Genomic DNA, 21665 nt, shown 5'->3' on the forward strand with positions numbered 1-21665 from the left:
CTTCACCTTTTGGCTAGTGTGAATAATGCTGCTATGAACAATGGTGTACAATCTATTCCAGACCTGCTTTCAGTTCTTTTGGGTATATCCTACACATGGAATTGCTGAATCATATGGTAATTCAGTATATTTAATATTTTGATGAACTGCTGTACCATATTCCACAGCAGGTGCACTATTTTACATTTCCACCAGCAATTCACGGGGTTCCAATCAATTTCTCCATATCCCTGCCAACACTTGTTACTTTTTTTGTTGTTTTATAATAGCCATTCTAATGGGTGTGAAGTGGTGTCTCATTGTGGTTTTGATGTGCATTTACCTGATACGATTAGTCATGCTGAGCATCTTTTCATGTGCTTATTGACCATTTTTACATTTTCTCTGGAAAAGTATCTATTTAAACCCTTTACCCAAGTTTTTTTTTTTTTTTTTTTTTCCAGTACGTGGGCCTCTCACTATTGTGGCCTCTCCCATTGCGGAGCACAGGCTCCGGACGCGCAGGCTCAGCGGCCATGGCTCACGGGCCCAGCCGCTCCGCGGCATGTGGGATCTTCCCAGACCGGGGCACAAACCCACGTCCCCTGCATCGGCAGGCGGACTCTGAAACACTGCGCCACCAGGGAAGCCCAACCCAAGTTTTAATAACGTTGTTTTTTGCTTGGGTTGTAGGCTATTTTTTTTTCCAAATTTATTTTTTATTGAAGTATAGTTGATTAGCAAGTTGTATATATATTTTTTCTGCTTTATAACAAATTTAAACAGTTATACATATACATATGTTCCCATATCCCCTCCCTTTTGCGTCTCCCTCCCACCCTCCCTATCCCACCCCTCCAGGCGGTCACAAAGCACCTAGCTGATCTCCCTGTGCTATGCGGCTGCTTCCCACTAGCTATCTACCTTACATTTGGTAGTGTATATATGTCCATGCTGCTCTTTCGCTTTGTCACAGCTTACCCTTCCCCCTCCCCATATCCTCAAGTCCATTCTCTAGTGGGTCTGTGTCTTTATTCCTGTCTTACCCCTATGTTCTTCATGACATTTTTTTTCTTAAATTCCATATATATGTGTCAGCATACAGTATTTGTCTTTCTCTTTCTGACTTACTTCACTCTGTATGACAGACTCTAGGTCCATCCACCTCATTACAAATAGCACAATTTCGTTTCTTTTTATGGCTGAGTAATATTCCATTGTATATATGTGCCACATCTTCTTTATCCATTCATCTGATGATGGACACTTAGGTTGTTTCCATCTCTGGGCTATTGTAAATAGGGCTGCTATGAACATTTTGGTACATGACTCTCTTTGAATTATGGTTTTCTCAGGGTATATGCCCAGTAGTGGGATTGCTGGGTCATATGGTAGTTCTATTTGTAGTTTTTTAAGGAACCTCCATACCGTTCTCCATAGTGGCTGTACCAATTCACATTCCCACCAGCAGTGCAAGAGTGTTCCCTTTTTTCCACGCCCTCTCCAGCATTTATTGTTTCTAGATTTTTTGATGATGGCCATTCTGACTGGTGTGAGATGATATCTCATTGTAGTTTTGATTTGCATTTCTCTAATGAGTAAAGATGTTGAGCATCCTATCAGGTGTTTGTTGGCAGTCTGTATATCTTCTGTGGAGAAATGTCTATTTAGGTCTTCTGCCCATTTTCGGATTGGGTTGTTTTTTTGTTATTGAGCTGCATGAGCTGCTTATAAATTTTGGAGATTAATCCTTTGTCAGTTGCTTCATTTGCAAATATTTTCTCCCATTCTGAGGGTTGTCTCTTGGTCTTGTTTATGGTTTCCTTTGCTGTGCAAAAGCTTTGAAGTTTCATTATGTGCCATGTGTTTATTTTTGTCTTTATTTCCATTTCTCTAGGAGGTGGGTCAAAAAGGATCTTGCTGTGATTTATGTCATAGAGTGTTCTGCCTATGTTTTCCTCTAAGAGTTTGATAGTGTCTGGCCTTACATTTAGGTCTTTAATCCATTTTGAGCTTATTTTTGTGTATGGTGTCAGGGAATGATCTAATTTCATACTTTTACATGTCCCTGTCCAGTTTTCCCAGCACCACTTATTGAAGAGGCTGTCCTTTCTCCACTGTACATTCCTGCCTCCTTTATCAAAGATAAGGTGACCATATGTGTGTGGGTTTATCTCTGGTCTTTCTATTCTGTTCCATTGATCTATATTTCTGTTTTTGTGCCAGTACCATACTGTCTTGATTACTGTAGCTTTGTAGTATAGTCTGAAGTCAGGGAGCCTGATTCCTCCAGCTCCGTTTTTCTTTCTCAAGATTGCTTTGGCTATTCGGGGTCTGCTGTTTTTCCAAACAAATTTTGAAATTTTTTGTTCTAGTTCTGTGAAAAATGCCAGTGGTAGTTTGATAGGGATTGCATTCAATCTGTAGATTGCTTTGGGTAGTAGAGCCATTTTCACGATATTGATTTTTCCAATCCAGGAGCATGGTATATCTCTCCATCTATTTGTATCATCTTTAATTTCTTTCATCAGTGTCTTATAATTTTCTGCCTACAGGTCTTTTGTTTCCTAGGTTGGTTTATTCCTAGATATTTTATTCTTTTTGTTGCAATGGTAAATGGGAGTGTTTTCTTGAGTTCACTTTCAGATTTTTCATCATTAGTGTACAGGAATGCCAGAGATTCCTGTGCATTAATTTTGTGTCCTGCTACTTTACCAAATGCATTGATTAGCTCTAGTAGTTTTCTGGTAGCATCTTTAGGATTCTCTATGTATACTATCATGTCATCTGCAAACAGTGACAGCTATACTTCTTCTTTTCCAATTTGAATTCCTTTTATTTCCTTTTCTTCTCTGATTGTTGTGGCTAAAACTTCCAAAACTATGTTGAATAAGAGTGGTGAGAGTGGGCAGCCTTGTCTTGTTGCTGATCTTAGTGGAAATGGTTTCAGTTTTTCACCATTGAGCATGATGTTGGTTGTGGGTTTGTCATATATGGCCTTTATTATGTTGAGGAAAGTTCCCTCTATGCCTACTTTCTGCAGGGTTTTTATCATAAATCGGTGTTGAATTTTGTCGAAAGCTTTCTCTGCATCTATTGAGATGATCATATGGTTTTTCTTCTTCAATTTGTTAATATGGTGTATCACGTTGATTGATTTGCATATACTGAAGAATCCTTGCATTCCTGGAATAAACCCCACTTGATCATGGTGTGTGATCCTTTTAATGTGCTGTTGGATTCTGTTTGCTAGTATTTTGTTGAGGATTTTTGCATCTATGTTCATCAGTGATATTGGCCTGTAGTTTTCTTTCTTTGTGACATCCTTGCCTGGTTTTGGTATCAAGGTGATGGTGGCCTCATAGAATGACTTTGGGAGTGTTCCTCCCTCTGCTGTATTTTGGAAGAGTTTGAGAAGGATAGGTGTTAGCTCTTCTCTAAATGTTTGATAGAATTCACCTGTGAAGCCATCCGGTCCTGGGCTTTTGTTTGTTGGAAGATTTTTAATCACAGTTTCAATTTCAGTACTTGTGATTGGTCTATTCATATTTTCTATTTCTTCCTGATTCAGTCTCGGAAGGTTGTGATTTTCTACAAATTTGTCCATTTCTTCCAGGTTGTCCATTTTATTGGCATAGAGTTTCTTGTAGTAATCTCTCATGATCTTTTGTATTTCTGCAGTGTCAGTTGTTACTTCTCCTTTTTCATTTCTAATTCTATTGATTTGTGTCTTCTCCCTTTTTTCTTGATGAGTCTGGCTAATGGTTTATCAATTTTGTTTATCTTCTCAAAGAACCAGCTTTTAGTTTTATTGATCTTTGCTATCGTTTCCTTCATTTCTTTTTCATTCATTTCTGATCTGATCTTTATGATTTCTTTCCTTCTGCTACCTTTGGGGGTTTTTTGTTCTTCTTTCCCTAATTGCTTTAGGTGCAGGGTCAGGTTGTTTACTCTAGATGTTTCCTGTTTCTTAAGCTGGGAATATACTGCTATAAACTTCCCCCTTAGAACTGCTTTTGCTGCCTTCCAAGGGTTTTGGGTCGTTGTGTCTCTATTGTCATTTGTTTCTAGGTATTTTTTTATTTCCTCTTTGATTTCTTCAGTGATCACTTCGTTATTGAGTTGTGTATTGTTTAGCCTCCATGTGTTTGTATTTTTTACAGATCTTTTCCTGTAATTGATGTCTAGTCTTACAGCATTGTGGTCGGAAAAGATACTTGATACAATTTCAATTTTCTTAAATTTACCAAGGCTTGATCTGTGACCCAAGATATGATCTCTCCTGGAGAATGTTCCATGAGCACTTGAGAAAAATGTGTATTCTGTTGTTTTTGGATGGAATGTCCTATAAATATCAATTAAGTCCATCTTGTTTAATGTATCATTTAAAGCTTGTATTTCCTTATTGATTTTCATTTTGGACGATCTGTCCATTGGTAAAAGTGGGGTGTTAAAGTCCCCTACTATGGTTGTGTTACTGTCGATTTCTCCTTTTATGGCTGTTAGTATTTGCCTTATGTATTGAGGTGCTCCTATGTTGGGTGCATAAATATTTACAATTGTTATATCTTCTTCTTGGATCGATCCCTTGATCATTATGTAGTGTCCTTCTTTGTCTCTTCTAGTAGTCTTTATTTTAAAGTCTATTTTGTCTGATATGAGAATTGCTACTCCAGCTTTCTTTTGATTTCCATTTGCATGGAATATCTTTTTCCATCCCCTTACTTTCAGTCTGTATGTGTCTCTAGGTCTGAAGTGGGTCTCTTGTAGACAGCATATATATGGGTCTTGTTTTTGTATCCATTCAGCCACTCTGTGTCTTTTGGTGGAAGCATTTAGTCCATTTACATTTAAGGTAATTATCGATATGTATGTTCCTATTCCCATTTTCTTAATTGTTTTGGATTCGTTATTGTAGATCTTTCCCTTCTGTTGTGTTTCTTGCCTAGAGAAGTTCCTTTAGCATTTGTTGTAAAGCTGGTTTGGTGGTGCTGAACTCTCTCAGCTTTTGCTTGTCTGTAAACGTTTTAATTTCTCCATCAAATCTGAATGAGATCCTTGCTGGGTAGAGTAATCTTGGTTGCAGGTTTTTCTCCTTCATCACTTTAATTATGTCCTGCCACTCCCTTCTGGCTTGTAGAGTTTCTGCTGAGAGATCAGCTGTTATCCTGATGGGGATTCTCTTGTGTGTTATTTGTTGTTTTTCCCTTGCTGCTTTTAATATGATTTGTGTTTAATTTTTGACAGTTTGATTAATATGTGTCTTGGCGTATTTCTCCTTGGATTTATTCTGTATGGGACTCTCTGTGCCTCCTGGACTTGATTAACTATTTCCTTTCCCATATTAGGGAAGTTTTCAACTATAATCTCTTCAAATATTTTCTCAGTCCCTTTCTTTTTCTCTTCTTCTTCTGGAACCCCTATAATTCGAATGTTGGTGCATTTAATGTTGTCCCAGGTCTCTGAGACTGTCCTCTGTTCTTTTCATTCTTTTTTCTTTATTTTGCTCTGTATCAGTTATTTCCACTATTTTATCTTCCAGGTCACTTATCCGTTCTTCTGCCTCAGTTATTCTGCTATTGATCCCATCTAGAGTATTTTTTATTTCATTTATTGTGTTTTTAATCAATGCTTGATTCATCTTTAGTTCTTCTAGGTCCTTGTTAACTGTTTCTTGCATTTTGTCTATTCTATTTCCAAGATTTTGGATCTGGGAAATAGAATCTTGGATCATCTTTACCATCATTATTCTGAATTCTTTTTCAGGTAGACTATTACCTCTTCATTTGTTAGGTCTGGTGGGTTTTTATCTTGCTCCTTCTCCTGCTGTGTGTTTTTCTGTCTTCTCATTTTGCTTATGTTACCGTGTTTGGGGTCTCCTTTTTGCAGGCTGCAGGTTCGTAATTCCCGTTTTTTTTTTGGTGTCTGTCCCAGTGGCTAAGGTTGGTTTAGTGGGTTGTGTAGTCTTCCTGATGGAGGGGGCTAGTGCCTGTGTTCTGGTGGATGAGGCTGGATCTTGTCTTTCTGGTGGGCAGGTCCACGTCTGCTGGTGTGTTTTGGGGTGTCTGCAGACTTTTTATGATTTTAGGCAGCCTCTCTGCTAATGGGTGGCGTTGTGTTCCTGTCTTGGTAGTTGTTTGGCATAGGGTGTCCAGCACTGTAGCTTGCTCGTCGTTGAGTTAAGCTGGGTGTTGGTGTTGAGATGGAGATCTCTGGAAGATTTTTGCCGTTTGATATTATGTGGAGCTGGGAGGTCTCTTGTGGACCAGCGTCCTGAAGTTGGCTCTCCCACCTCAGAGGCACAGCACTGACTCCTGGCTCCTCAATTTGGGATGATGTGTTGTCTATTCATGTATTCCACAGATGCAGGGTACATTAAGTTGATTGTGGAGCTTTAATCCGCTGCTTCTGAGGCTGCTGGGAGAGATTTCCCTTTCTCTTGTTTGTTCTCACAGCTCCCGGGTCTCAGCTTTGGATTTGGCCCCGCCTCTGCGTGTAGGTCGCCAGAGGGCGTCTGTTCTTCGCTCAGACAGGATACAGTTAAAGGAGCAGCCGCTTCGGGGACTCTGGCTCACTCAGGCCGGGGGGGGGGAGGGAGGGGCACGGAGTGCGGGGCGAGCCTGCAGCGGCAGAGGCCGGCGTGACGTTGCACCAGCCCAAGGCGCGCCGTCCCTTCTCCCAGGGAAGCCATCCCTGGATCCTGGGAACCCGGCAGTGACGGGCTGCACAGGCTCCCGGAAGGGCGGCGTGGACAGTGACCTGCACTCGCACACAGGCCTCTTGGTGGCGGCAGCAGCAGCCCCAGCGTCCCACGCCCGTCTCTGGGCTCCGCGCTTTTAGCCGCGGCTCGCGCCCATCTGTGGAGCTCCTTTAAGCAGCGCTCTTAATCCCCTCTCCTCGCGCACCAGGAAACCAAGAGGGAAGAAAAAGTCTCTTGCCTCTTCGGCAGCTCCAGAGTTTTCCCGGACTCCCTCCCGGCTAGCTGTGGCGCATTAGCCCCCTTCAGGCTGAGTTCTCGCCGCCAGCCCCAGTCCTCTCCCTGCGCTCTGACCGAAGCCCGAGCCTCAGCTTCCAGCGCCACCCGTCCCGGCGGGCGAGCAGACAAGCCTCTCGGGCTGGTGAGTGCCGGTCGGCACCGATTCTCTGTGCGGGAATCTCTCCGCTTTGCCCTACCCAGGTACGTGGGGAGTTTTCTTGCCTTTTGGGATGTCTGAGGTCTTCTGCCAGCGTTCAGTAGGTGTTCTGTAGGAGTTGTTCCACGTGTAGCTGTATTTCTGGTGTATCTGTGGGGAGGAAGGTGATCTCTGCGTCTTACTCTTCCGCCATCTTCCCCGGAACTGTAGGCTATTTTAATTCTCTTAAATGTACTGTTTTAAGTTGTTAGAACAATTCAGAAACTCAGCTGTAAATCTAAGTAGTTGAGAATGTTAGAACTGGAATTACCTGTCTCTCAGTTTTATGGCCTTAGGCAAGTTCAATCTCCGCCCTTTTGTCTCTCATCTGTAAAACAACAAAATTAGAGTAAATTAGTGGTTGGGAGCTATATTTTACAGAGAACTAGGGAGCAGTTCTCTTTTTAGATTTATAAGTTGAGAAAAGCTTCCATCAGTTTAAAAAAGAAGTTTCAATATATCATCTTTAATGATTCTTCTCGTACTCTAAGCATTTAAAAGAGTGATATTAAAAAAATAATACTAAGAAATGTATATTACTATTTCCGTTCTCTTTGCTCCCTACCAACGCTTAAAATTATATATCTGCAAAGTGGCATTAATTGCTGAAATATTGTTTCTAGCACCATTATTTAAAAAGTGAGAACGATAAAATAGATAACTCATAAGGACCTACTGTATAGCAAAAGGAACTCTACTTAATACCCTGTAATGACCTATATGGGAAAAGAATCTAAAAAAGAGTAGATATATGTATATGTATAACTGATTAACTTTGCTGTACAGCAGAAACTAATACAACACTGTAATTCAACTATAGTCCAATAAAAATTAATTTTAAAAAATAAGAATGACTTAATGTATTTACAATGAATTGGGGGCACCCCTGACCCCAAATTTACCACAGTTTAGAAGTTTATTGATTTTTACCAATAGCTTTGATGTTTCTTTGATCTGGTCCATCAGTGTTTTGAAACATGGACAGTATTATATACTCATAAGTGCTTTCTCGACTGTCTCCTTTAAAAATATCTATTTTCAGTTCATGTTGACATCATACATAGTCTCCTGATGACAGCATAGCAATGGAAATTTCTGTGTTTTGTTCTCTGGTGGGGAAACTTTTTTTGATATTTAGTTTATGCTTTCCTTTCCCAGAGCATTTGATAATAATTAATCTATGGTAACCTATACGTGACACGTAGCAGCTGCTGCTGCAAGCCACCTAAGTTGTACATTAGGAATTTTAGACTATACTTCTTTAGAGATTTAACTGTGGTCGAATCCTTGTTAGCCACTTTAGTTGAAACCAAATAATTAATTATAAAGATCAAAGTGGATAATTCTAAAAAGCAATACTATATACCCTTAAATATTTTATTTTAACTTAAAGACTATAAGTATATATTCATTTATCAATCCTTTACTATAAGGCCAAAGTTTTGATCTGTGTATGGATCCACTGGTTTTGAGTTCCACATCATCCGTTTTGGATGAATTATACCATAGTGCATCCTACATGATTTCAGTTTAGTTTTCTTTAAAGCAGAGCAAGTTTATAGACACTTTCATGTAACAGAAACCTGCTAGATTTTTATGTCTCCCCACCATCTTTTAAAATTTATTTTATTTTATTTGTTTTTGGCTGCATTGGGTCTTTTTTGCTTCGCGCAGGCTTTCTCTAGTTGCCGCGAGCAAGGGCTGCTCTTCCTTACTGTGTGCGGGCTTCTCATTTCAGTGGCTTCTCTTGTTGCGGAGCGCAGGCTCTAGCTGCATGGACTTCAGTAGTTGTGGCGCATGGGCTCAGTAGTTGTGGCTCGCAGCCTCCAGACTTGCAGGTTCAGTAGTTGTGGCTCGCGGGCTTAGTTGCTCTGTGGCATGTGGGATCTTCCCGGACCAGGGCTTGAACCCATGTCCCCTGCGTTGGCAGACAGATTCTTAACCATTGCACCACCAGGGAAGCCCCTCACCCCCATCTTTTTATATCTGTCTTATTCACACCAAATTTGACAGCAAGTTTAACTTGCCTTTATTCAATCTTTCTAAAACAGTCACTTTAGATTTCATAGAAGTAACAACCCTCTTTCTGTGTTTCACCTGTTTACCTAGTTCATTAAATTAGGTAAATTACAGTAATAAGTAAAACTCGTATAAACAGGTTTGAAGACAAACACAGTGACTTGATAAAAATATAACTCAACGGGTGAGAGCAAAAATGCATGAGTGCAATACAGAATAAATAGCCCCTAGCCGTGAGTATTCAGCTATGGGCATCGTTAGCTTGTTTACAGAAGGAATGGATATCATTGGCTAATCTGGGGAAACTATTATGTGAAGGTCAGTTGAGGGAGCTTTTTTTCTTTTTGTTCATAGTCTGTTTGTGCAGACTGGGTTATATATATATATATTTTTTCTTTTCTTTTTGCTGCTCTGTGCGGCATGTGGGATCTTAGTTCCCCGACCAGAGATCAAACCCAGGCCCCCTCCAGTGGAAGTGCAGAGTCCTAACCACTGGACCACCAGGGAATTCCCGACTGGGTTATATTTAACTCTTGAACAGTATACCATTTTGTGTGGCTAATTTTTCTTCTCTATTCTCCTTAGGAATAAGTCAAACTATATTTCAAGATTACCTCTGCGGATTTTTAATGTCTATCTACTTGCTTTTCCAGCTGGAACTACTTATATAGACTAATTTGCAGTTTAAAATCTTGAGAACTTTGTTATCCCTAAGCATTTTGGAATTGGAATATTCTATAGTGGTATTTCATTTTTAGCCCTCCTCTAGAAGTGTCATATGACTTTTTTTTTACTAAAGAAGAAAATATTGGAGGGAAGGGAGGAAGAAAGGAAGGAAAAAATGTTTTACACTATCTGATGAGTATTTACTCCACCCAGTGGAGATAACCAGGTGCCAGAAAGAATCACACATTTGAAAACCAGTTTTTAATTGATGGAAACACAGAGAACTAACTTGAATCTACTACATGCCAAACTCTCTGTATTGGGTTATTTAATACATTATCTAATATTTAATCTTCACCAGAAAAAAGGTGTAAAGGTACTGAGGTTCAAAGAACTAGAACTGTTGTAAGTGACAGAGTCAGGATTTGAACCCTCAGTTCTAATTTGACTTCAAAGCCTAGGCTCTTAAACACTTACAGGACCCCCTTTAAAAGTCACTGAGGATCTTTCTGTAATTGGTACTTTCTCCCCATGTTAAGGAGTATTTTACATAATCTTGTGATATGCTCCACACACTCTCTGACTCTAGAGTTCTATTATTTGAATAAAGTTCATAACAAAGAAGAATAGGAACACAGACCTTCTGCCCTGAAACTAGAAATACAGGAAAAGGTACAGAGACTAATTATTCCCTTATCTCTGCTTCTCTAAAGATGTAAGCTACTATTTGTTGTTGATAATAATAATATTATTATTTACCAGGCACTATAGTAAATATTTTTGAAGCATATTATCTCATTTAATCATATATCTCTTTTGCAAGGGTAGCTATTCATATTCTCATTTTATACATGAGGAATTTAAGACAATGTGTTATGTAACTTGACCAAAGTCACCCAGCTAGTAAATGGCAGAGATTAGATTCACAGTAAGATTTTATAAGGTAATTTACATGAGGTTAGAGTAGTATAGAAGTAGAAAGGTGTTTTTTTTTGTTTGTTTGTTTTTTGGCTGCATCGGTCTTAGTTGTGGCACTCAGGATCTTCGATGAGGCATGCGGGATCTTTCATTGCGGCACAGGCTCTTCATCGCGCCATCGCAGTGCGCGGGCTTCTCTCTAGTTGTGGTGTGCAGGCTTCAGGGTGCATGGGCTCAGTAGTTGTGGCACGTAGGCTCTCTAGTTGAGGGGTGCAGGCTCAGTAGTTATGGTGCACGGGCTTAGTTGCCCCGTGGCATGTGGGATCTTAGTTCTCCAACCAGGGATCAAAGCCAGGTCCCCTGCATTGGAAGGCGGATTCTTTACCACTGGACCACCAGGGAGATCCCCTAGAAAGGGATTTTTTTTTTTTTTTTAATGCGGGAAAGGAAACTAACATAGTATTATAAATCAACTATACTTTAATTTAAAAAGAAGAAGACTAAAGAGGCATAACATCCAAATGCAATGTATTATCCTGACCTAACTACTCTGGACAAGAAAAATAATGTTTTAAAAGACATTTGGGGGCAGTTGTCAAAATTTATGCACTGTGTATTAGACAACAGTGTCTTATCCATGTTAAATTTTGTGATTAGATTGTGGGTATATAGGAGAATGGGAATGTTCTTGTTCTTAGCAAATGTACACTAAAATACTAGGGAGTCAAAGGGCATGATGTCTACAACTTCTTTGTAAATGGGTCAGAAAAAATATATATACATATAAAGAGAGAGGATAATAAAGCAAATATTTCCAAAAAAAAGAGAGAGAGAGAAAGAAATGTGGGAGAGGAGCCTCAAGGCCTCTGTGGGAGAGCACAATTACTAACATGTCCCAGAAAAATAAAATGTATACTCTGAGCATAAACAAAATCATGGCTGCTACCTTCCTCCAAAAGACAATGCTAGAATATAGCCTATAGTCATCATAGATCTATTACAGTGTAGTAATACGTGGACTGAGTAGAATAATGCTAGAAATCAGTCCCTTTCTTCCCCTCTACAACGGCAGTATTCCACCCTGCCAAAGTGGAACAGATATGCAACGGAGAAAATGTACATTGGGACCTGGAAGAAGAATGTAAGAGTGATGATTAGGAACCATTTGGCAAGAAAATCACAGGACTATGGGTGAAAATTAACAAGAAAAGTAGTATTGGTCATGATTTACCTCTATTTATACTTCAGTATTTAACTATTTGCCCCCCTTTTTTAAGCCAGAATCATTGCTTCCTTGATCTACTGACTTTATTAAATCAAAACCATTTGCATTTGGTTTAAATTGGTAAAAATTCACAAGTATGCATATGTTCTATTTAGGAGAAAAAAACCCTGTGCTGATTTATATTTTTCATGTAAGAGCATCTTTTAGAAACTCAAAAAAACCTGAAAATGAATTTCTTAAAACCATATTTTCTAATGACATATTTAGGATTTGATTTTAAAATTGGAGAAAGGGAGGAGGAGAGGTGATGTAAATATGGCAGAATGTCAATAATTGTTGACTAGGTGATGGGTATGTAGGGGTTCTTTGTACTAGTCTCTTATTTTACATAGGTGTGAATTTTTCATCAAAAAAAACATTCTGTTATGTATTCTAATCTCTGCAATAGAGTAGCATAACTAATATTCTAGTGAAGACTCATTACTAGACTTTCTGAGTGTTGCTGATGGTAGGGTATGATTCTATAAAAAACAGTGTTAAAAACATACCAGAGAAGAAATGACCAGGTATACTTTGACATTAAAGAAAAATTATCTAACCAAGAAACTAAAATTATAGCAGAGTTTTTCTGATACTTCCACTTTTAAAAAAGAATAAAGTTGCAAAAAACATGAAAGGAGGAATTTATACAAATAGCTTTCAGGCATCTTTCACACCAGTGGTTCCCAACATGCATAAAGAATATATAAATTCTTATGTGAAAGAAGTATCATTTGTAGAACAAAAATACAAATATACTTATAGAAAAAATATATACACATACCACTGATTTTCAAATATATGAAGCTGTTTAATGTGATTAACAAAATACAACTTAATTCAAAAAGCATTTCTGAATTCATTGTAACTTTTTGGCATGATACATTTTTTCTTAATGCATGGATACTAAAATCGTAGTAGCTACAGTCTGAAAATCTCTGAAATAGTTTGTGTTTTAGTTAAAATTGAGAACCATTACTACATACTCATGATGCTTTTTTTCTTTCTTATGTGTTAATGTGTATTTCCAGGGGTTGGTGTGTGCTGGAATGGCTGACATGGCCAGACCTGCAGAAAAACTCAGCACAGCCCAATCTGCTGTTTTGATGGCTACAGGTAAATTAAATGAATATCTTCCATACAGGGCGTTCAATAATTTTGTTTTATATCAATGTACTTAACTGTTTTCGTGTTTGAAATACATATACACACACTCACACAGGAAGAAATTAACAGTGTTATCTCTAGGAAGTTATTAGACTATAGCCAAAGAAGGCAGAGGAGAGTTATAAAAATTTCCCTTTGATGTAAGAACTGAGTGTTTTGTGTAATGCTGAATTATAGCAACTTCATTAAAGTCTCAAATTATAACATTTCTTTGTCCTACTTTGTGTTGTCATAGTCTTATTTATAATTATTTTACTCTAATATTAAATGTTCAAATAAGATTGCAGCAGTACCTATGCTTTTTTAAAAAAAAATTTTATTTCAACAGGGTTTATTTGGTCAAGATACTCACTTGTAATTATTCCCAAAAACTGGAGTCTGTTTGCTGTTAATTTCTTTGTCGGGACAGCCGGAGCCTCTCAGCTCTTTCGTATTTGGAGGTAAGCTTAACACAGATGTAAAAAAAAATCTGCCTCAGAAGCCATCTGGCTGGCAATACTTTTCTTTTTAAGATTCATATATAATGCTAAGACAGGATGTGCCTGAAGCAGACATTAAACATTTCTAGAAAGCCTGGGGGTTTAAGTTAAAAGTGTTAGGCAGTATGTTACCTAGGTTTTAAATCTGTGTGTTACCTAGATGTGCAGCCCTTTGACAGAGTCTCTTTTATTAAGATAAGATAACATATATAATTTAGGGTATGTTAGGTAATTTTCTGCATGAACTTTTTATCACTTACTTTCAATCATATATAATAAAGTGAGACTTAAAAGTATAGTTATATAGTATTGGAAATGATGTTTAAAGTGAGGCTGCTAGTTTCATTGGAAAGTATGTATTCCGTGAGCATTGGAAATTTTTAAAATTCAGTGATTAATATTATTTGTCAGTGACTGGTTAACACTCTGCAGTGAGCTTAGATGAAGGCTCTGGCTTGATTTGAACCACAGAACCTTCCTAAATTACAAAACAATATTATGAATAACAACTTTCTTTAACTAAAAAAGTTGAATGATTTCAGTAAAGAAATAGAAAACATTGAGCTATATAATTTACCTTCCTTTCAGAAGGCATTCTATTCTGCAGAGTATAGTACATTTTAATTTCATTCATCTGTACCATCCCTAGCTTTACTAGTAGCTTAATTCTGTAATCTTTTTATAATAGTCTAGCACATAACGCATAGATGAATAAATAAACTCTCTCATTCTACACAATGCCTGACAACCATTTTTAGGGCTTACTTATATCAATATAAGCTTCAATTAGTACAGAGATTTTAATAACAGAGTACTTTTCTCATGCACCATCTCATTTTGACCTTATATTAATTCATGATAGTAGAACTATGAGAACACTAAGTGCCACATTCAGAAATATTATTTCTAATATCAGAAATTCAGGTTTAGTTTGACAAAAGGATTTTTGGCCTTTCAATTACAATAGCAGATTAGATTTAGTTAGAAATATAAATGTTGGACTCTCTGGAGGACTTAGGAAAATACTGTTGAATATTTGAAATCAGGACCTTTTGAGAAATCTAGGAGGTATGGTAGGCTTCATGGAATAAGTTCCTTCTTGTGCTTATTCAGTTTTCCACTTTATTTTCAGCTGAGAAGAATAGTAAATGAAGCCCAGGGTGATGTAAAAGGGAAAGACTCTGTAGCTTTGTGGTTACTTCTTCTTTGAATTAATGAGTATTGAAGAAATTGTCCTTAGTTTCAATAAGCTTTAAGTGTTACAACCTCCTAACCCAGTAGCCTGCCTGCATCACAGAATTATATTTTATTTTTAGTGATTAGACAGGCCCATTCCCAATTGATTTTATTCTCAGGAAAGATGCTTTGTGAGTATAAAATTAAAAGTTCTAGATGACCACGTTTTGGTAAACTTTATACATATATTCACATGTTTGTCATACTCTTGTATAGTTCCAGAATGAAAATATTCTTACATTAAAATAATATTTTTGTACAGGGAACTATATGTCAGTTAAGACGTTTTGACAGTTGGAAACCAGATTCAACTTTATTTGAATTACTTGGATTACTCTCCCATCTGCCTGTTTCTTCCTATAAGCCTCTGGGAAGATTGTATTTACAACTGTATAGCCTCTTGACTAGAGAGAAAGAAGAGATGGAATATGCTTCCCATTCCCTTCTTATTATAAATGTATCTATTGTGATTCATGATTTTTTTCTTTCTGTTTTCTTTATAGATATAACCAAGGACTAAAAGCTAAAGCAAACAAATAAGAGTTCTTGATCACCCTAACAACCTAGATGTGGACAAACCACTGGGACCTAGTTTGATTTATTACTCAGTTGTCAATGAGGTGATGCTAACTGTGCTAACATTTGTAAGGCATAAAATCTAACTAATTGGGAGATAGTACTTGATTCAACAGAAAAATAAAGCAAACTTTTAATAATATTGTCTCTTTACATATTACTTAAGGAATTTATCTACGGATATTAGTAACATTTTTTTTTTACTATTTGTCCATAATAAATCATACTGCTCATACATACCACTGGCCTCCTTCTGTTCTAGTCAACCAAAGTGTGTGCGTATAAGAGCACACATATTCCAGTGAGTCAAAAGATAGTCGGAAAGTTAAATAATCTGTGTACAGTGAAGGATGATGAAGTAGCTAAAAGTGAAAGGAAATAGAGCTAAAGAGAGCGAGAAACGGGTTGTGGAATGGCCAGCAACATGACACCTCAAACTGTTTTAAAATATTTTAACTTGAAATGAAGAATCTTGTGAAGAATATTATTTTTTGTATATTGTATGAAAGTCTTTTACAGCTACAGAGTAACAAAGGATTTGTAAATTTTTGAAATATATTCAATAACTGATGTGATGTGGCAGAAAAGCTCTAGAGTCAGACAGACCTGAATTTGAATCCTAGCTGTGTGACTTATAATCTCTGACTTTGGGCAAGTTAAGAAAGTGTCCAATAAAATACAGTGTGTGTGTGTGTGTGTGTGTGTGTGAAAAGAAAGAAAGAAAGTGTCCAGCAGAGTACCTGGGACATAAGTCAGCTTTCTGTAAATGTTTGTGACCTTTGTCCCCATTATGAGGATTCATATTTGATTTGGATTCCCATTTGGAGTACTGACCTTTCTTCTGAAAATCCTAGTGAAACCAATCCTGGTTAGAACTGTAGTCAGAGGAATCAGCAAAGCCAGTTATTTCTAAATTTGAAGAAGCAAGTGACAAATAGAACTTTTTGAGTAATAATATACTATAATCAAAATTTGGCAATTAGCAATTGAAAACCTTGCACTTTATCTTTTAACCCTTCAGCATTGTCCATCTTTGTTTTATTTTTTTTAACCAATAAAATTATAGTGATTTTAACTGAAAACCACAAATGTTTATTATCTCATAGTTTCTGTGGGTCAAGAATCCTGGAGCAGCTCATATGAATGCCTCTGGCTTGTGCCTCTGGCTCAGGGTATCACAGGATGCAGTCACCTCAGGCTCACCTCGGGGGAGATCTGCCTCCGAGCTCTCTCACATGGATATTGCCCAGTCTCACATCCTCTCTGGCTCTTGGCCAGAGACATCAGTTCTTCACCAAAAGGGCCGCTTTCCCCAGAGTGAAAATATCCGAGAGGGAGAGAGGATGAGAGAGAGTTCCTAAGACAGAAGCTGCAGTCTTTTTATAACCTAATCTCATAAGTTATATCCCATCACTTCTGCCATGGTCTAGTTTTTTGGGGTTTTTTTTAACTTTTTATTTTATATTGGAGTATAGTTGATTAAAGCACTGTCCATCTTTGAAGAGGAAGGATTAGAAAATTTGATACAGGCAAAAGTGAAGAGGTCCTCAAGCATCAAATTATTACTGCTTTCTCTTTTCAAGCCACACTGTTATATTTGTTTGGCATGTGAATGCACACATGTGTACGTATTTTCTAGGGTTAAGCATTTAAGAAAAACATATGCTATGAAATATGGCACAGATACAAAAAAGTTTATGAAAATGTGCGTGTTGAATTGGTATTTCACTTGCTTTTCATTAAAACCTGCTCTTTCCTATATGGGTTCTCCTAAGCTCCACTTGTCAGTCAAATTAATTGTAGCATTTAGATGCAATCACAGACAATCCTTTTGATTCTCAGAAGCTCCGTCAACAGACTGTCTTATGCTTCCTTTCTGCCCAAAAACTTTTACCCATCCCACTATTAAATCTTAAAAATTAAAGATTCTAATATATATCCAATCAAAAACTCTCGCTGCCAGTGATCAGTTTCATAACTACTCTCAAAAACTTAGAAAAAAGCAACTGTATACCAGAAGTCCTTACTATCAATGTAGCTACTAAACTTCATAAAAGAAGCTTTCACAGTGGTAAAAATCACTCAGTCTAGTTGAGTTTAATTCTATATCAGAATTTTCTAACAAATCCTTATTGATCGCTTCATTAGGTACATTTTCTCAAGGCCAGGTCTGATAGCCCTGTGTTTCAACCCAACTCTGCCACATATTAACTGTGAGACCTTGTTAATGTTTGTTTTTGAGCTTTAGTATTTTCAAGAGTAAAATAGGGAAAATAATAGTACTTAGTTCATAGGATTGTCATCAAGATAATCGAGGTAATGTTTTAACACAGTGCCTGGTGCATGACGGGTGTTAAATAAAACGTAGAAAATTTCAGAAAATGGGAAGTTTTTTTTTATTTTATTTTTCTTTATACAGCAGGTTCTTATTAGTTATCTATTTTATACATATTAGTGCATATATGTCAATCCCAATCTCCCAGTTCATCCCTCCCCCCACTTTCCCCCCTTGGTGTCCATACATTTGTCCTCTACATCTGTGTCTCTCTTTCTGCCTTGCAAACCAGTTCATCTGTACCATTTTTCTAGATTCCACATGTATGCATTAATATATGATATTTGTATTTCTCTTTCTGACTTATTTCACTCTGTATGACAGTCTCTAGGTCCATCCATGTCTCTACAAATGACCCAATTTCGTTCCTTTTTATGGCTGAGTAATACTCCATTGTATATATGTACCACATCTTCTTTATCCATTTATCTGTCGATGGACATTTAGGTTGCTTCATTACTGGTTAGTGTAAATAGTGCTGCAATGGCCATTGGGGTGCATGTGTCTTTTTGAATTATGGTTTCTCCGGCTATATGCCCAGTAATGCGATTGCTGGGTCACATGGTAATTCTATTTTTAATTTTTTAAAGAACCTCCATACTGTTCTCCATAGTGGCTGTATCAATTTACATTCCCACCTTTTCTCCACACTCTCTCCAGCATTTGTTGCTTGTAGATTTTCTGATGATGCCCATTCTAACTGGTGTGGGGTGATACCTCATTGTAGTTTTGATTTGCATTTCTCTAATAATTAGTGATGTTGAGCAGCTTTTCATGTGTCTCTTGGCCATCTGTGTGTCTCATTTGGAGAAATATCTATTTAGGTCTTCTGCCCATTTTTTGATTGGGTTGTTTGTTTTTTTAAATGTTGAGCTGCATTAGCTGTTTATATATTTTGGAGGTTAATCCTTTGTCCATTGATTCATTTGCAAATATTTTCTCCCATTCTGAGGGTTGTCTTTTCATCTTGTTTATGGTTTCCTTTGCTGTGCAAAAGCTTTGAAGTTTCATTAGGTCCCATTTGTTTATTTTTGTTTTTATTTCCATTACTCTAGGAGGTGGATCTTTCTGTGATTGATGTCAAAGAGTGTTCTTCCTATATTTTCCTCTAAGAGCTTTATAGTGTCCAGTCTTACATTTAGGTCTTTAATTGATTTGGAATTTATTTTTGTGTATGGTGTGAGGTAGTGTTCTAATTTCATTCTTTTCCATATAGCTGTCCAGTTTTCCCAGCACCACTTATTGAAGAGACTGTCTTTTCTCCATTGTATATCCTTGCATCCTTTGTCATAGATTAGTTGACCATAGGTGCGTGGGTTTATCACTGGGCTTTCTATCCTGTTCCATTGATCTATATTTCTGTTTTTGTGCCAGTACCATATTGTCTTGATTACTGTAGCTTTGTAGTATAGTATGAGGTGAGGGAGTCTGATTCCTCCAGCTCCATTTTTTTCCCTCAAGATTGCTTTGGCTATTCGGGGTCTTTTGTGTCTCCATACAAATTTTAAGTTTTTTTGTTCTAGTTCCGTAAAAAATGCCATTGGTAATTTGATAGGGATTGCACTGAATCTGTAGATTGCTTTGGGTAATACAGTCATTTTCACAATACTGATTCTTCCAATCCAAGAACATGGTATATCTGTCCATCTGTTTGTGTCACCTTTGATTTCTTTCATCAGTGTCTTATAGTTTTCTGAGTACAGGTTTTTTTTACCTCCTTAGATAGGTTTATTTCTAGGTATTTTATTCTTTTAGTTGCAGTGGTGAATGGGATTGTTTCCTTAATTTCTCTTTCTGATCTTTCATTGTTGGTGTATAGGAATGCAAGAGATTTCTGTTCATTAATTTTGTATCCTGCAACTTTGCCAAATTCATTGATTAGCTCTAGTAGTTTTCTGGTGTCATCTTTAGGATTATCTATGTATAGTAACATGTCATCTGCAAACAGTGACAGTTTTACTTCTTTTCCAATTTGTATTCCTTTTATTTCTTTTTCTTCTCTGATTGCCATGGCTAGGGCTTCCAAAACTATGTTGAATAATAGTGGCAAGAGTGGATATCCTTGTCTTGTTTGATTTTATTGTGATTGCACCCCTCCTACTGTCTCATTGCAGCTTCTCCTTTGGAGAAGCTTTGGATGTGGGGTATCTTTTTTGGTGAGTTGCAGTGTCTTTCTGTCGATGTTTGTTCAGCAGTTAGTTATGATTCCATTGCTCTCGCAAGAGGGAGTTAGTGCACATCCTTCTACTCCGCCATCTTGAACCAATCTCCTTGGGAAGCTCATTAATTGAAGACAGACCCAAAAAGCACTTTCTTAAACAAAGGAGTTTTAATTTAGCTGCCCAAAGGATATAATATGTTAACCTATTTGCACACCTTCTGAGGTCCTAACTTGGAATTCTTGAGGCTTTCACAGGTTAAAGCAGAAAACAAGCTGCTTTGGGGTGGTGGGCCAGAGGTGGAGTAGAGAGGCTCAGTAAGAGATAAATTCTTAACCTAATCTGTTTTATGGTTTGGCGTTCATTTCAGAAAAAACATTGATCCAAAGTACATCAATACTGTTGTTTCTCCATAGTAAACAGATTGTTTTTTTAAGTTGTTATAATGATGGTGAAAGGTTGAGTCGAAACAAGGATTGACCTCAAAGCCTAGACTCCTCTCGGTAAAACAGAACAGTTTTACTGGAGCTTGTTTATATAATGAAACAGAGATAGAATGTACTTGTATTTATTAATACTGGCTTTCTCCCTAAGGAGTCTGTTTAATTATATGAGGTATGAATATAACTATGTTAAGACTGGTTTCCACAATGCCAGAAAATTCACTCAGCAAACATAATTAAATGAGCTTCTTTTTCTCCTCCCTTAAGAAAACTGTGTTTTTCAACATTCTGAAATACACAGTAAACTTAATTATAGGTCTGGGCTTTGTTTGAAAATGTTTGCTTGTTTTTCAGCTCAACTTTTTAAAATTCAGGTTTTACAAATGTGTCACTAAATATTAATTGTCATTGTGATATACATAAGAACAGCTAGAAAATCAAAATTGATTTAAGCTGTTAGAAAATATGCCACCCTCGGCTTCCCTGGTGGCGCAGTGGTTGAGGGTCCACCTGCCGATGCAGGGGACACGGGTTCGTGCCCCGGTCCGGGAGGGTCCCGCATGCCACGGAGCGGCTGGGCCCGTGAGCCATGGCCACTGAACCTACGCGTCCGGAGACCGCAAAAAAAAAAAAAAAAAGAAAAGAAAATATGACGCCCTCTTAAAACACATTTTGCCAGTGTCCATGGGATGAAGAAACTCAAATCCAGTGCCACATTGTATTGCTGTTACCTGTGGGGTGAATTTGAGTGGAAGTATGGGCTTGAGCAGTGAGAAGGGACAGGTCAAATTTTTACCTCACAAAAATGTCTAAAGAGAAGTATTGTAATGTAAATTTCATAGTCCTGGTAAAAGTCACAATCATTATTGACCAAAATTGGGTGTTTACTCAGGAGATATTTGTCTTTACGATAATCACCTACCAACTATTGCCTAATTTCAACCACCCGCCACATAGGGAAAGAGTTGTGAAAACTAGTCTGGTGCCTTATCAGTCTCCCTGACCCTTGCCCCAAATATCCAGTCTAGAGAACCTGAAACAGTCCTTGCATGAGCAATAGGCCCACTCGGGCTGGTGGGGGAGGGGAGGGCAGTGCCAGCCAATCAGAAGCATAGTCAGTGCCCATGAAACAATGAGCTTCTGATGAGGTTGTGGCCAGGAAAACGGTTTTTAGACAAAACTGTCATTTTATGTGTCAGCAATAAACAGACCTGGCACTTCTGCTGTCTTCTGAATAATGTCATCCAGGCCC

General features: G+C 37.7%; 1 protein-coding gene across 1 annotated transcript in view; it reads left to right on the forward strand.

The window, feature by feature from the left end:
• Positions 1-15713, forward strand: part of MPC2 (mitochondrial pyruvate carrier 2) — a 30623-nt gene extending 14910 nt beyond the window's left edge. The window contains exons 3-5 of the mRNA XM_082612966.1: positions 13050-13134; positions 13514-13625; positions 15404-15713. Coding sequence (XP_082469092.1) covers positions 13050-13134; positions 13514-13625; positions 15404-15440 — 234 coding nt within the window. The 3' untranslated portion in view covers positions 15441-15713. The remainder of the gene's footprint in view (positions 1-13049; positions 13135-13513; positions 13626-15403) is intronic.
• Positions 15714-21665: the final 5952 nt, after the last annotated feature.

The sequence above is a fragment of the Mesoplodon mirus genome, assembly GCF_964341445.2.
Source record: "Mesoplodon mirus genome assembly, chromosome: 3".
Lineage (NCBI taxonomy): Eukaryota > Metazoa > Chordata > Mammalia > Artiodactyla > Ziphiidae > Mesoplodon > Mesoplodon mirus.